This window comes from Gymnoscopelus braueri (genome assembly GCF_963280865.1).
Source record: "Gymnoscopelus braueri genome assembly, chromosome: 19".
NCBI classification, from domain to species: domain Eukaryota; kingdom Metazoa; phylum Chordata; class Actinopteri; order Myctophiformes; family Myctophidae; genus Gymnoscopelus; species Gymnoscopelus braueri.
In genome coordinates this window covers 48,603,831-48,621,637 of record NC_137621.1, presented here as the reverse complement: position 1 = coordinate 48,621,637, position 17,807 = coordinate 48,603,831, and the positions used below count along the sequence as shown (strand labels likewise).

Sequence of the window (17,807 nt, the reverse complement as noted above, 5' to 3'; positions counted from 1 at the left end):
ACGCCTCCTGCTGGACTCAGACAGAGTAAACATCTGTGTGGTACTACTGTATTCAAGATTCAAGAGTAATCAAACTAATTGATTTAATCGATTATGAAAAAATAACTGACAGTCTGCTATTTTCAATATTTTTGCAACACTGTAGTGCGACTCGTGTAAAATAATCAATTCATTGATGTAATTGTTTTTTAAAATGACATACAAAGTGTTTTATAATATGTTGTTCCACTGAGTTTATAATGCGTTATGACCAGCACTTATAAATTATAGTATCATAAGTTATAATACTTCATAAACCTTTGTAGGAGCCAGTTCTCTATATTCAATATTATTTATTGGCCTTGTATGGTGGTGTGTGGCTACTAATGACTGTAGTGTGCTCAACCCCCGGCAGGTCTCCCTTATAAGGACATGCTAGGGGCGTGACAGACTGAGAAGCACACAGTCTTTAGACCTTGTTTGCGTGCGGGAGTTTTATCTAATCTATTATTTTATGTTTAGTTTTTTTTTCATGTTTTGCATCCACTGTAAAGGAGGAAAATAGACATCTTTAATTTGAAACTTAAACAAACCTGGAGTGGACATTCTATTCTTCGACCAACAAGCGTCTATTATTTCAGTCTGTCTAAAGGCCCACGCATGCTACCAAATGAGGTGGTCACCCTATCACCTTTTAGGTGATAGAGAGAGCGCTCTCTATGATAGAGAGAGCTCTCTCTACCACCACCGCGGTGATAAGGTGACCACGAAAGTGGTAGCATGCGCCCCCCTTTAGAGTGACTCGCACAAATGGGAAAAGTTGTTTTTTAACAAAAGGATATGTGGTCACTACAACCTTGTTATAAATTGTTATGCATACTTATAAACATTTGTAACAAGTGTTATAATGCCTTATAAGTGCATTATAACACATTATAAATGTGTTTATAACGCATTATAGACCTGACCTTGATGACCTTGTCTATAAATACTGGATGTAAGAAACATAAAAAGAGAATAATAAAGGAAAATAAAAACATTGGCAATAGAGCTTGAGGAACCGAATAGAACAGGCCGCCACTGCTCCATTGAACTCAACAGACGTGGCCGCCATGTTCTATTCAGTCGCATGTCTTTGAAGGGTGTGCTTGTTCTATATAGTGCAGGTAATTTTTTTTATAATAAAATATTATTAGAAGCAATATTACAGGAGAAAAAAAAAACTTTAGCAGCAATGGGAAATGTGAGGAGCAGAATATGAGGAGGTTTAGTATCTGGAATATCGAACGTGCAGTTAGGTACAGTAGGCCTATACACATATGCAAAATACACATTCAGTATATATGTCACAGGTAAATTGGCATTCCAGGTAAATTGGAAGGGGAGCACTTGTTTTTAGGCACAGGGCTTCGGGCGAGGCAGGGCTTTGATGCGACACGGACCTGTCTTTTGTTGTTCCCCCCCACGTAGCAACCAGGAAGCTACGATAGGGGAACGCTGAACACGCGTTCACACGCACACGTGATAATAGTTATAGTGTGTGTGTGTGTGTGTGTGTGTGTGTGTGTGTGTGTGTGTGTGTGTGTGTGTGTGTGTGTGTGTGTGTGTGTGTGTGTGTGTGTGTGTGTGTGTGCGTGCGTGCGTGCGTGTGTGTGTGTGTCAGGGAGAAACTAAAACAAAAGCCAGAACACAATAAAAGTATCTTAACAGTCCTGCTTTCAATAAACCAAATTGAAAGCATGAGCGCGTGCGCGCGTGTGTGTTTTCGCGGCCATATATGTTTGTGCACTTTAGTTGGGAAGCCTGGCTCGTGGCTCCCTCTAGTGTTGTTTCTAAATGGAAAGCATGAGCGTGCGTGCGCGCGCGTGTGTGTGTGTGTGGTCGTGGCCATTTATGTTTGTGCACTTTAGTTGGGAAGCCTGGCTCGTGGCTCCCTCTAGTGTTGTTTCTAAATTGAAAGCATGAGCGTGCGCGCGCGCGTGTGTGTGTGTGTGGTCGCGGCCATTTATGTTTGTGCACTTTAGTTGGGAAGCCTGGCTCGTGGCTCCCTCTAGTGTTGTTTCTACAGAATTGCTGGTTGGGTGGTAAAAACGAGCGCCCCTTTTCCAATTTACCTGGAATGCCAATTTACCTGTAACATATACATTAGTGCAATAGAAAACTACAAGGGCATATTTGCATATTGGGTCTTTTTTTCCTGTGTTTGTGTCCAGCCTCAGGGACAAATAGTTGGTGTTTTGCTTTTCACCTTCATGGCCTGCTGTTCACTCCTTCTTGATGAGATGTGCTCATGTGCTGCTTTCCATTTCACCTCCCCACCTTTCTATCTGTTATCTGTTGCTCTCTTCTCCTCATCATACTATATGCATCCCCAACTTGATCTTACTCTGAACTCATGTTCACTCAACCCAAAGTGATATGTATTTGGCCGCAGACCCCCATGTGAAAAGGTTTTGTACCAGGGACCCCCAGATGAGAAGATGTATGTAAAAAAATCTAAATTATTCAAAAATAGCAGATGTTCAAGCTCGAAGTGCAACACTAAGTGACACGCTATGAGCTTGTAGATCTGCTATTTTTTAATAGCCAGCATAAATGGATGCAGTGGTTAATTGGTTAATTACTTCTGCATGTATGAGATGTGTTGCTCTCTTCTCCTCTTCAGACAATATGCATCCCCATCTTGATCTTATTCTGAACTCCTGTTCCTTAAAGGATCTACACCATGAATTTAAAAAATATATTTGATATTTAATATCATATGGTGTATGGCCCTCAAACCTTTTTCAAAAGGTTTGAGCCTAAATCATCACTCAGATATACTCATCCCAAGTCAATTGTCTCTGGCTTATACAGCACTTTCAGCTGCAATACCAAAACGTCCTTTTGGGCATGGGGGGGCTACTGAGCAATTCTGTCTGGCCATCATCAATGCAATGGCAAGGCAAGTGACGTCACTTGCATTGCCATTCTGAAATGGCCTGTTCAGACACGCCCATTCTGAAAATCTCTGAAATGAGAATGAATGACTGAATGTTAAAAAAAAATATTTTTTGGGGTACAAGAGACACTGGGGAGCCCAAAAAATACCCCCCCCCCCCAAAAAAAAATGAAATTCATGGTGTGGCCCCTTTAACTCTATAACTGCCAAAGACGTTTATAAACGTCTTTGAGAAATTAGCTGTTGCCTGCCAAAGACGTTTAAAAACGTCATGAAAAAAAAAAAAAAAAAAAAAAAAAATCTAAAAAGATTCTCTAATTATTTAGTATTGACACCTTTTCGATATTCCAAACGAATAAGGAGATAACAATTTCCAAAGATTTGCTGCTCCATCCACTTCAATGTTAAAATTGAAACGGACAAACAATTCACAATGTTTTTTGGTTTGAAACTACTGGTTTTGAGCTATTTTCAAACATCAAACAACACATGACAAAATACCAAAATCGGTCAAAACCCTGGCCGAGGCTACAGACTGTTCTGAAAAAACTCTGGCAGGGTAAGAGTTAAAGGACCATACTGTCTATTTTAATGTTTAATTTAAAATTTACATTTGTATTACTAAGTCAATTTTGGCTAAACATCATTGAGTCTTCATTATTTTAGTCTTGTAAATCTATCTTTTCTCCAGGGACTATTTTCGCTATCGGCTAGTTGTTAAAAAGGGCTAATCTGTTAAAGATTTTGCAGATTGAATTTAACTGTATAATTTGTCACCTTCTTGACATGTTTTTCAAAAGTCAGATTTGGATTCAATATGTTAAAGGAATAGTTCACCCAAAAAAGTACTTATTTTCTATCGATTACTCATCCCATGGAGACTTGAATTCATGGATATTTGAACTATCCCTTTAACCTGTGTTAGACTCAAACATGTCTCTTGACCAGACATGAACCTTGTTCAAAGCTCAAAGCATACATTTGTACATTGAACACCCTCCTCCGAACACGGGCCAATAGTGTTTGTATGGCTGCTCGACAAAGGCGGATGCACTGCAGTGGATTGAAACCCCTAGACTCCACCGTGGTGGGCAGTGTACTTAACTTTACCACAATAAATGACCTTTTTAATGTTTGTCTTCCTCCTCATGTGGGCCCCTCCAGTCTGGCCGAAGACGAGGGCTGCTCCCCGTACGACAAGGAGTCCATGGCCATCATCCACCTGAACAACACCACCGTCATGTACCTGAAGGAGGTCACCAAGTTCCTGGCCATGGTGTGCTTCCTGCGCCAGGAGAGCTTCGAGAGGAAAGGTCAGTTCAGCTTAGTGTTGATGTATTACCTTCATTTCTTCATGAACCACTTAACCCAATACGACCGGGAAAGCATCTGTAATTTTAGATTTGAACCACTTGAACCATTATCTTATACTGTGGGCTATTCAAAAATAGCAGATATACAAGCTCATCTACAAGCTCAGCTATGAGCTTGTAGATCTGCAATTTTTTTTTTAAATCATGATTTTTTGCAAATCTTTGAATACAATATTTTTTAAAGCTAACTAACTCAAAAAGTAACTAAAATCTTTGCTTCTGGGGATTCTACAAATGTACAAAATGATATGTATTTGGCCGCGGACCCCCATCTCAACATAAGTTGTTCCAGGGACCCCCTAGAAGCAAAGACTTGAGTTACAAAAATTACGCTTAAAGAATATATATATATTCAGATTTGCACACATTTTCACGATTTTTCTAAAATAGCAGATCTACAAGCTCATAGCGTGGCACTCGGTGCCGCACTATGAGCTTGTATATTTGCTATTTTTGAATAGCCAAAGTATAAAATAATGGTTTAAGTGGTTACACAGATGCATTCCTGGTTTTAATGGGTTAACAGTAAAGTGGTTGAAGAAATGAAGGCTATATATTCTGCTGACCAGCGTCCCCCAGGGTGTCTGTATTTGGCCCACTCCTTTTTTCTTGTCTTTTCTTTTTCTTCATATAAACCTTACACATGAAATCGTCACTGACGGCTGGAAACCTTGTATTATGTCCAAAACGGTGCCTTTATAGGAACAAGAAAAAAAAGAAACTGCGTTCCAGTGGATCCCATGTAGTTATTATTTAATCACAAGCTCTTGCTAATACTTTGCATTGGTCCAAAAAATAATCAATAGAATAATCGCTAAGAAAATAATGGATAGTTGAAGCCCTAAATAAATGTTCTGTAGCAATTGTGTAGCCTTTAGCTTAAATGGCACATTAGAAAGTGTTAATTGTGTTAACAAATGTACAACAAGCCTTCCGGAAGTTGTGTATTCATTAAATATAATGTACATATTATTGCATATTTGCATATCGTTGCTGTCGGGTGGAAATGTCCAAACCTGTTAGTTTTCCGGAATTAAATTCAAAATTAGCAAAAAATAGCTGATCTTCAAGCTCAAAACACGTCACAATGCGGCACATTTTGAGCTTGTAGATTGGCTATTCTTGCTAGTTTTGTGTGAGACTGTAGTATGACGAACTAGGGCATTCATTTATGAAAAAAACATAAAAAGTTAAAAAGGTTTCTACCCGACAGCAACAATATTCTTTTATTAACCTGCTAATCCAACTCCACCGTAATATGTACAGTAAGTCCAAATGCTTAGAGAGTGACTCCATGTTTTCTGGTAATGAGTTATTATTTCAGTTATTTATCATAATTGCATGTGATCTTGTGTCAAAGCATCCATCCCGCTCCACTCATCTCAAAATCTACTTTTCATATTGTTGTTAATGAGTGTCCGTCCATATGCAGAGCTGAATATTCATTGAGTTCCATCTTTTGCTCCGGACTACTTTGACCTTGTAGACTCCACGTTGCTCACCGTTCCCTCTGAGCCTTGTATTCCTGTTAAACACGGGGTAACAGATCATTTTAAATGCTGGAAATTCAAATAATGTGGAAAAAACAGTACCTATTTTATCATTTGGTCATTCTCATAAATAATGAATACATTTCGGAAATTGGTCGTTTGAACCGAAGTTTCTCGGATTCAGAAATCAGGTACTGAAGCCAAAAAAGTTTGAGAACCACTGTTATGCATTATAGTATATTATATTCTATCATGCATGCAGAAAATATTATCAGGGAATTTATGATTTTAGGGACCAATGGCACAGCTCAGTTCAAACACCTCTTTTACCAATTATACAATATATGTTGTATACCTATGTTAGGTATACCTAACCATTATACAAAATCATAATGTCAACATATGGACAGTTTATCTTGTGACTACATTTGATTTTGTAAAGGTTACACAGCCAGAACAGAGTTATTGTCTATGGATTGTGTACCGAAACTGTTTTATCTCATTCATGTCTGCTACAGGATATTACTGTCATATCGCAGGTTCTTTTGTGCCTCCCTTGAGACCCTTAAGACCTGCTCAAACCTCTCATTTCGCTGAGAGAGCTGCTGTACACTTTACCTGCTAACATGTCTCTTGTTTGCAAACATTAAAGAAAAACACAAAGTCGGTGGATGTAAATCTAGAAGCGTGCATAGTGAAATTACAGAGGAGAACCTTCTTAATTTGAGTTTGATTCAAATAAAAAAATAGCAAAAGTAGCAGATCGAAAAGCTCAAAACGCGTCGCTTTGCGCCTCGTTTCCAGCTTGTAGATCTGCTACTTTTGATGCTTTGGTGTGACGCTGTAGTGTGAACAAGTAGGGCGTTCATTTACGAACAAAACACAAAATGTTAGGATATGGAGATAAGAATGTTTCTGCCCGACAACAACCATCTATCATTACCCCTGCTGCTAAACCTTCACACAATCTCTAATAGGCTCTATGCACAGCAGCCATTTTGGAGAGAAATTGGGCCTCTTCTACTTCCTTCACAGGTGTTACCAATGATACTAATGAAGGCTCTTTTCCATTTTGGTCAAACAGAGTCAGGGTTCTGATATTGTGCATTTTGGCTTACTGGAAACACTCTGCTACACCAGTGGGTCTCAAAGTGTGGTCCAGGGGCCCTCATTGTTCCTTGAGGGGGTTCCAAATGGCCCCTTAAAAGGTGTGTAACTCTGAGATTGTACAAATGGAACCATTTGGTCCATTTGTACACTCTCAGAGTTACGGGGGTCCTTGAAATTAAAAGCTTTGAGAACCACTGTGCTACATGAAATGGAACAGAGCCTTCATTAGTATCATTGGTAAAACCTGTGAAGGAAGTAAGGAAAAGGCCCATAATTGGGTCCAGTTTCCTCGCCATAAACACCTTCATCACCTCCTCCACCCCTTTCAGAGTAGCCCCCGCGAGGGAGCTATAGCCAGCCTGTCCAGGTTGCTCGTGTCGCCGGAAGGCAAGTGGGTAGGTGGAGGTGAATCCCCGGTCATGTCATTCTAGTGTTGGTGACATTATTAGTACATTTTTAGTTTGGTAATTTGGACACCAAGTCACTTTCTTGTGTGTAGCTATCTGTTTTGCGGTGTAGAACACAGTCCATGCTGTGCGAGTTGTGTCACCCCCAACGCCAGCCGATTCACAAAGTAGTGTTGTTATGTATAATGTTAGGAGGGGAGGAAAAGTCTGCACTTCATCCGTGGGCAAAAATAAGAAATGGTAATGGTCACTGTGCTAAGGCTTGAAACAAGCTGTCAAGGCTAGCTGGCTGATGCAAGAAGGTGGCAAGACAGTGGAGATTGCAAAGCCAACTCTGTTGCACCCTCTGGCTCACTGTTTGGCTTTCGTTGTGTGGGCCGAAGCAAGTCATCAGATGTCCTGGCGGATATACTGTACCATCAGAAATACTGATGGGGATTTTCATTGTTGACTTCTCGCAGCGGTAAAATGAGAGATGTACTGTATATACATTGCTATGCTTTTGTTGTCATGTCAGGATGAATTCAGTGGTCTAATACGTTCTCAACCTTTTCTGGATCAGGGCCCAGTTGAAAATTGTGTGTTTCAGAGCTTATTTTAATGATCAATCAATTGATTGTGTTGTAGCTTCGATCAATGGAATTAACGTAGTATACTTTAAGTTACTATTTATCGGTATCACAATGAAAACTAATGTTTCAAGGTTTTAAAGAAAAGAAATACCATGGTTTTTTTTCTTCTCTTTTTAACATATATTTAGTGTAGTGTTTTTTGCCAATTATTTCGGGGCCCTCTTGCAATATCCTCACGGCCAACCAGTGGGCTCGGGCCCACTGGTTGAGAACCGCTGGTCTAAGGTACTGCACCATCACCCCCGTTTCTCTCACCTACTCACTAAACGCAGCAAAACCATCTTCTCCACCATTTGAACCCTGACCTGCCCCCTAGTGCGGCCCGGGGGCCAATTGTGGCACAAGGGCAGACTTTATATGGCCCGCGGCTTCCCTCCTGAAATGTATTATTTATCAGTATAGTGAAATTCATATTTTGATGTTTTGAAATTAACCTGGGCAGATAGACAGATTAGTAGAATTTCAGTCCTAACTGCTTGTATTGTGTTGCCTCATTCTCAAGATGCGAAAGAAAGGATATTGTTTATGTTTTTTTTATTTTATTGTTTTTCTTTTGTAGTAGAGAGTAGTAGAGATCTTTTCACAGCTGGTTACATTTTGTTTTGCTTACAGCACAGATGGGTGAAGTTACATTTGGCTACAATATTGCACTGTAGTTAAATAACATTGTCGTAATGCGATGCATTTGATGTGACTTTGTGATCGGTTCTATGGTATTTTCTTATTTTCAAATATGGCCCCCTTTGAAAAAGGTGTTGACGCCCCTGCCCTGGTTGAAAGGGCCTAAATATCACTTTTGTATATATACTCACAGTGGCTGCCACTTGAGGTCTGTATGTTTAAAAGCTATATTTGCTAGGGGGGCAGGTTGGATCTGGAATAAATTGACTGGTGGAAACCAAAATCGTTACTTTTCAGGAAATGGAGAGGGAAAAAAACCTGTGTTCCAGGTCGATCCAATGTAGTTATTATTTAGTCACAAGCTCGTGTTAATACTTTTCATTGGTTCAATATTTATAAAACCCACACATTTAACCATTTTCACTTACACTTGTTACACAATGTTTTAAACAATAGCAAAAAATATCAGATATATAAGCTCACATTGCATTGTGAGCTTGTAGATCGGCTAGTTTTGCGACTTCTGCGTGGCACTGTTGTACGATGAAGTAGGGTATTAATTTACACAACAACGAAAAAAAACATGAACAGGTGAAAAGATACATGGTTTGTTCCAGACAGCAACTATAATGGTACAGTATACTGCCCCTGCATTTTCACTTCCAATGTTCCATCCACAATGACATCTTCCATGTAATTAAAGTGAAGTATACTGTATTTAGGCCCTTAAACCTTCAGACAGACACAACGTATGCATGCAGATGAATATGTAATCAATAATGAGCGTGTAGCAGCCACTTTGTGAATGTGGAGCTAATTACAGTGAAGTATAAATATGTAGGCCTTTATGTGCTATTCAAGATTAAGTACAGTAAGTTGCTTATGTACATACTGTATACTGAAACTTTCGGTTGAATTCGAATTATAACTCATTACCATAACCACGTAAACCCTCTATTCTTAGTGAAACAGACCTGAGTTGTAACTGTACTTGGTACGCTCTTTTATCACTCTATGCCAAGAATGGCCGATCTACAAGCTCACGCATTTTTAGGCGAATGTTCTCCCCCAGAATATGGGTTCAAGTGGTTAACTGATATAGAATCAATGCAGCTTATCAAGTTCATAAACCAATCAAGTGAATCCATTTATTTTGTAGCCCTTTTCATACACTAGATTTTCAGGCCACTATGCAGCCTTCAAACCTAGTCCTATGTTGCGCTGATAAGAGCAATGGTCACTGAATTATGGCCATTTAAGTGTTAAACACTGCTATAACACTGCTGCCGAGTAGCGATGCACTTGCAGCACCCAGGTCCACAGTAATGCCTGTACGACCACTTCATGGTAAAACCGGAAGTGAACAATTCACACCAACTTCACACACACACCCCTCAAAGAGAGTGTGTGGGTGAAGTTTCAAGGCAATCCGACAGACAAAAGGAAGGATAAACCTGAAATTGTCTTTGTTGATGAAATTGGAAGCCTGTCCCTATTGGTCGTCTAAGAGCACCTACGAAGATTGGGGCGTTTAGCATGCTGGGAACTGGAGTTATGGCTGTTTAAAGCCCAGCTAATAAGAACACAGAGGGGGGGAGCAATGGTGCGTATCCAGGGGCCTAGGGCACCTAGGCACCTAGGGGCCCCGCCAGGGGATATAGCCTTGCATAGCCAGACTATATCACTGTGTGGATATGAGTCTGGTGCTTCCATGAGGAAGTTTTTTTTCCCAAGGGGCGGGATCAAAACAATGGCCCTCGACGCAATTGGTTAGACCTACAACCAACTACCAATTACAGTCTCCCATATTTGAATACTGGGCCCTGATTGGTTACCCACGTCTTCTGGAGCAGGAAATGGATTCTCTATGGAGCGGTGCCAGACCCAAATCGCAGAGTGCAAATTTTTTTTGCACTCGCAGATTCGTCTGGTCCCAGGCTAGCCACACATGGTCCCTGATGGCAGAACCCTGACCAGTTTTGGTGGACAAGTTTAGTGCGGATCGGCGCAACGGTGCGCCTCGCAGGTCTGCATGTTACGTTTGTGACGTCCAAATCCGCCCTCCCATCCACCGTCGGTTGACCCTCTAGGCAATTTTTATATAGAATACTGTACATTGATATCTATTGTTATGCTCTCTACGCAAAGTAGAGGGCATAAGAAATCAAGGAAATAAAAAGTTAAAAGAAACCAAATCACAAACTGGTGACATCAACAAACTGTTCTAATAGAAAGGATAAATAGTCTGTTGTAGATTCTGGGTCCGGGCAGCTATCTCAATACTACTATATTTCAGTGTGGGTGAAGTCACACCTACAGTAGCAAAAATTAATCAAGAAGCTTTTCTTTCACTGGCACTTCTGATTTTTTTTCTTCTTATTTCTCACTGATAAATTCCGTGTGTGGCACTGATCAAAGGACCGTATCCTGTCCCCCTTGAACGTGTCAATGCTGTCCCCAAGGCCACGTGTGACAGTGCGAAGAGCCGCTTCTTTAGAATATGCCCCTTTTCAAAGCACTGCCATTATTCTCCCTTCTGAACAAAGGGCATCGGTGACAGCACTCGCCTCGTTCATCAGCTCGGCGGTGGGGCATGGCTGACCCTTGAACACAATTAGAGATGATTGTTAAGCTCACCTTTACCGAGATCAGATCATTCTCAAAACACATGAATGCAGTCAGAAGGATTAAAAAAAATCTGTATTTATACGTAAATGACCCCACCGAATATTTTTCAATGCACACAAATATAAATGTATCATTGCATAAAAATCCACATAATATAAGGTTCACAAATATATTTCTGATGCACACGTAAATGTCTTATTTAAATATGTAAATAAAATAGTATTGCAATTTTCATTTGAAACGTAATTAGAATGTTGTTGCATTTATGTATAAAATGTTCTACACTACAAACTGCTTGACATTTGTGAACTCCAATACGTTTTTTTTTTTTACTTCCCATACAGTATGTAGTCTTTCGTCTAGCCAGACGTATGTGAGATCTCCGCTTACCAATAGGACGGACGGTGATATCTATACTGTAATTGAATTTAGTGGCTATAACTGACTGGAAAGTCTGAGATAAAAAAAAATAAGTCTTTGCAGAACCAATTCAAAGATTTTAGAGTGGTCTGTCATATTGGGACGCAAGAACCTCTCTTCCAGGTGATTCACCCAGGTGGGAACACCCAGGGTTAGGTTTAGGCATAGTTTCTGTGAGGCTAAGGTATACTGTAGGGTTACGGTTATGGCATAGTTTTTGTGAGGTTAGGGTTAGGCATATATAACTACACCCAACTGGACGAACACCAAAGAGGCTCTTTCTTTTGTGGGCTAACTGTACACGGTGGTATTTGACCCAATTAGCTTACATTATTTTGACAACAACATCACTTAGTTTCTGACAAGCTGAAATTATTTTGATCATTTCCCTACAAAGTAGTTTTTTTAGTTTTAGTTTTTTTTTACGATTGAGAGCTTTTTTTGAAACCAGCACCAGTCTGCATCTGCACCTGTCACAAAGTCCAGCACTACGCTTCAGTATATCTACGAATTGACAGGCAGTGATGGATGGATGGATGGATAATCCTATCTATCCACTGCTGTCAGTCAAGGCACTAATTCACAATAACGACTCATCATGAAAATATCAACTTGGTATGGAAACGCTCAAAAGACTTTAAGCTTGTGGAAGCATAACCACACAAGACGGGGTCATTTTTATTTGTGTGTGTGCTTTTTTTTCCAGCTTTTTCTAGTCGTTATGCCAATTATTTCCCCACACGCATTTATGTGTGTTGTCACATGGTGTTATATCCTACTGGCTCACCTGCCAGTGAGGAGCCCCCACGGGGAGGACGTAGAGCCCAAAGACAGGGATTTCCAGTTATCACTCTAGTTCTTTTATAACTCTATATTGATGTCACCCATCTATAACATCGGTACTATGACGTCAGTACTATGGTGTCAGACACTATCCATATTTGGGGGTATGACTAATATTCTTCCAAAAAAATATAAAACATAATATGTAAACCGTTCTAAACACAGAGTTGCTCCAGCGAGGACCTCTGGCTTGTGGTTAGTCTATGAAATATAAGTCATTAAAATCACCATTAAAATAGCGATCACCACACACTGGTCATGGGGCCACTGAAATAGCTGAAATAGCATCTACCAGGGAGAATGTAAGTGCACAGACGAGTGTTTTGGCAATCTGCCAATTAGATTTGGAGATATCTCGGGTCACCACAAATATCTTGGGTCACCAAATATCTTGGGCGAATTATGGTACAATTACACCTTATACTGGTGTCATGTTGTTCAGCTTTGGCCTCAGGATATGTTCCGACTAGTGGTGGACAAACTCAACCCCAGTACATGAGACAAACAGTGGTGTAAAGTAACTACAGTAAGTACATTTACTCAAGTGCTGTACTTAAGTACAATTTTCTTTTTTAATTTCAGTACTTTTACTTCTACTCCACTGCATCTCAGAGGAAAATATTGTACCTTTACTCCACTACAAATATTTGAAAACTTTTGTTACAAGTTACTTTTTAGATTTACATTTTTATCATTAAACATACATTAACCACTTAAGCTCTATATATATTTCGGCTATTCGAAAATAGCAAGCTCTCAACGCGTCGCGTTGAGAGCTTGTAGATCTGCTATTTTCAAAAGATTTTTATACATTTTGAAAACTTGAAATGTGGCGTTCTGCATAATGAGTACTTTCTACTTTTGGTACTTCAAGTACATTTTGATGCCAATACTTTTGTACTTTTACTCAAGTACATTTTTAATACTGGTACTTTTACTTGTAACAGAGTATTTCTGCATTGCAGTATTGATACTTTTACGTTAAAAAGTAAGTACGTTTTTAAGCAACAAATGTACAAGTACTTTTTCCACCACTGGAGACAAAGTATAGGTACTCCTGTCAAATATTCCCCACGAATGTCTCTTATATGTATTAATGTGTGCAGTGTGTGCAGCACTTTTGGTTCAACGCTGATGTTTTAAATGTGCTCTATAAATAAACTGGATTGCATTGGAGCCATCTTTTTACATCAATTACACGACATTCTCACCCACTGCTAGGGACTGTGGCCGAACGAGGGGCAGAATGAGGGCGAAATCAATCCAAACCCAGAGGAGTGTGACGTGTTAACCCATTAAGACCGGGAACGCATCTGTGTGTCATTTTTAGGTTTCTTTGGGCTATTAAAAAAAAGCAGATCTACAAGCTCATATCGGACATATCCCGGATTGAATGGGTTAAAGTGCCTCATTATGTACCTTTTTCTCCTGTACCCTCCAGGGCTTATCGACTACAACTTCCACTGTTTCCGGAAAGCCATTCAGGAGGTCTTTGATGTGCGGGTGGAAGTTCAAAAGAACCGCAAGCTCCTCAGCCAGAGGAGGTGGAGCAGACAGGCCGTGACCAACGGCGTCCCCGGCAACCCGCACTGAGAGAACGCCAACCGGTGCCAGTGCCTGTCGGTCAGCTAATGAATGTATCTGAACTTTGCTTTGGCAATTAGGTCCCCGAGACAAAAAAAAAAAACTCCTAGAAACAACTCCATTGTGTTACTGTCCCAATCTTCTCCCAGGTTCTTAGGTTCATGCCAGTGTTGCCAGATTTGACTACATGAACGAACACACACACACACACACACACACACACACACACACACACTATAGGCTATATAGCGGCTATTTGAAAATAGCCGATCTACAAGCTCACAACACGTAGCAACGCGACACGCTGTGAGCTAGTAGATCGGCTATTTTCAAAAGTTAAAAAAAAAGTTAATACTTGGAATATTTTAGAAACATTTTAACAACACAAATCTTGTATGGTGGTCCCTGGCACAACATATTTTCAGCTGAGGGTCCGCGACACGATACATATTTATTTTGGGAGTCCTTGACATGCCCAAATAGGCAACTACACTCCAGAAACCATCCAAAAAAACGCAACCCGTATCTACCAATATATACAACCTTACAGAAAAACAAGCCCAAAGTCGCTTGACTCGCTTATAATAAGTAGACATGGCAACACTGGTTCATGCACTCAAGAAACAGAAACCTTTTGATGGAACTACTTTTCGTGTGAAGGGGGGCACGCTAATGACAAAATAAAGCCTCTTAGCTGTGTATAAAGGCAGTGGACATAACTAGGGCTGGGTGGTAAATCAAATATCGATATCGATCGATATTGTGACAGTGATGCATTGTGATAATAATTTGTATTTTTTTCAAAATTGTTCCACAATAGCAAAAGAAATCCGATCATAACGCGATCACGATGCTCATAGCGTGGCACGCGCGATGCTTTATGAGCGTTATGATTGGCTATTATTGTTTTGGAAAGTGCTTAAGTGAACACTTACAATATTTCACAGTATTACGAGATCCAAAAATCACAGACATTATCTGGGTCTATTTGGATATAATATTGATATTATACTATATTGTCTCTGTCGGGTGGAAACCAAAACAGTTACTTTTCAGGATTAAAATTCAAAAATAGCAAAAATAACAGATCGACGATCAAAATGCATCGCTTCGCGCTGCGTTTTGTGCGTGTTTTGAGCATGTATTTCAGCTACTTTTGACGCTTTTGTGTGACGCTGTAGTATGACCAAGTAGGGCATTAATTTACGAAAAAACACAAAAAGTTAAAAATATGGAGAAAAGAGGTTTCTGCCCGGCAGAAAAAGATATTGCTCAGCCCTAGACAGAACTAAAAAACTGACAACAGTCTTAGAGCCTCAAAGTTTACCCATAATTACAAACAGCACTATACTGTGTATAATGGCACTGCACAAGTGTACCACTCCATATGCTCTGCTGCTGGCACTAGTATTTTTTTGTTTTTGTTTTTTGTAACTATGCCAGAGGCATCAAGTTAATATGGCCTCTCTAGAGACGTTTTAAAGGGAGCTGGCAGGATGATAATTGTGACCCGTTCTAGCTAAATCACTTAGCGTCACTGAGCTCAGAGATCGTTTGTTTTTCTACTGATTATTTTTGTACTGCAACTATTCAGCATATCATTGCTGTCGGGCAGAAAACTTGTATCATATAATATCGTATAATAGTTTTTTTTTTAAATTAATGCCTTCGTCACTGTACTTCATCATGGTGTGGCACAAAAGCATCGAAAGTAGCCAATCTTCAAGCTCATACAACTTGTCGCACCGCAACACATTATGAACTTGTAGATTGGCAAATCTCGCTACTTTTGTTTGACACTCTTGCATGACGAAGTAGGACAATAATTTTTCTGCCCCAACAGCAACTATATTTAACATGTTTGCTTTCTGTTTCCTCCTCATGAGAATGCTTGCGTTATGTCTGTGCGGTCCTTTCAACGAGCCCTGTCTTCAAGAGGAAAACCAAAAGAAAAATGTGCAAGGCATGTGTGAGTGCTGTTCACAACACTGTTACCTTTTAAACAGTTCTCAGCTAGCTTGTTACACTACAATTACAATCTTAAAACGTTTTTAAATAATGCATTGATTTGGGGCAAATAATGCCCTTTGAATGGGTCAAGTATTCAGGCCTGTACTATTCTCTTGGTGTAGGCTATATCCAGTCGTGGAAAAAGTACTCAAATGTTTTACTTACGTAAAAGTATCAATACTGCACTGTGAGGCTGTGTGAAGGGAGGAAGTGACTGACATAAAGTCAACATGCATTAACTATCTATAATAGTCATTTGTCAACATTCTACTATGCTCTGGTCTTTTTATTATTTTTTTAATAACTGAAGAATCTAATTGAACATGTGATTATATGACATGCCAATAATCAATAACTGTGGCCGAAATAGAGCTTTTAGCCACTTCAACCCTTTAGTCTTTTAGTGAAACAGACTTGAGTTACAACTGTTCTCGGTCCCCCCCCCCCCCCCCCCCCATCTACACCAAACGTCTTCACCTAAATTAGCCGATCTACAAGCTCAAAATCAGCTATTTTGGGTGAATGTTCTCCCCATAATAGGCATGTTGGGGTTCAAGTGGTTAAAAAAAAAGAAACACCCAACCAGTGTGCGAGCGTTTCGTTTGTTTTATTTGGTGCTGTTCTTTCCTCAGCACCTGCCCAACTTCAAGTTTTGGATGTGTACGTCCTTCCTCTTTTCCCACAAAATAGAGCTTTTCACACTTAAAGGGGTAAATGTAATTGTTTGGGTTAAAACAAAAAGTGTTTTGTTAAAAGGTTAAAAGGTGTTAAAAGCACTATATTCTGATTGCTATAGAGTGTTTGTCCAGTAACAGGAGTCTCCATGTCTCTCCAGATCTTTAATAAACAGAAAATACATTTTCAGGTAGGTGACGACATTTCTGCCAATCAGAAGAGAGTACGCATTTATCAGCTACATTTTAGTGTTCCAGGTAATTTTTGTCTCCTCCAGGCCAAAAGGCATGGTGAGAGAGTATCCGTCCGTCCGTCCGTCCGTCCGTCCGTCCGTCCGTTAGCAGCTAATCTCCGGCACCGTTGGCCCGGTCGCTGCGAAACTGTGCACACACACTCCCTGGATGCCAATTCAGAACTGCCCCAAATGTTTCACATGGGCCTGTTATATATTGGATATTACTCCTACAGATTCTATCCAAACGTCATGCAAATTGGTAAACAGTATCTCTATAGTCATGTGATCAACACGGATCTGGTCCGTTTTGAACGCAGCTTGCGATTTCCGCGAAATTTCACACGCACATTCCCTCTAGGCCGAGGAAGAAATGCCACCCTTTTCACATTGGCCTGTTATAGCGCCACCAGCAGGTCTAATTTAGCAAAACACATTTTCGGAACAAAATGCCTCAAATCATGAATGCAGTGTCCGATTGCTGTGAAAGGCCTAAGAATAGATGGCACCCTTTTCACATTGGCCTATTATAGTGCCACCAGGAGGCCACAATAACCTGCAGAGACCTGTGCTCCGAGGAGCACTTTATCTAGTTTTCTGCTCATTTCTTTGTGTCATCACTTCCAATTTCCCTCGTTTAATCTGTATCCTGACTGAGTTCTCTATCCAGATTGGATAAAATCGGTAACCCGACCTGAAAATGCATTTTCTGTTTAATAAAGAGCAGGAGAGACAAGTATACTCCTGTTGCTGAACAAACACTCTAAAACATTGTGAGTAATATCTGAATATAGAGCTATTTAACATGTATTTTAACCAAAGAAAATCACTTACCCTACCATTAACATCAATGTTCTAATCT

At 40.0% G+C, this 17,807-nt stretch overlaps 1 protein-coding gene across 2 annotated transcripts in view; it reads left to right on the top strand.

Annotated features, from left to right (window-relative positions):
- rragd (ras-related GTP binding D) overlaps positions 1-15,857 on the top strand; it is a 74,080-nt gene extending 58,223 nt beyond the window's left edge. For both annotated transcript variants that reach the window (XM_080415112.1, XM_080415111.1), the window contains exons 6-7: positions 4,085-4,233; positions 13,886-15,857. In XM_080415112.1, the coding sequence (XP_080271238.1) occupies positions 4,085-4,233; positions 13,886-14,037 (301 nt within the window). In that variant the 3' untranslated portion in view covers positions 14,038-15,857. The remainder of the gene's footprint in view (positions 1-4,084; positions 4,234-13,885) is intronic.
- Positions 15,858-17,807: the final 1,950 nt, after the last annotated feature.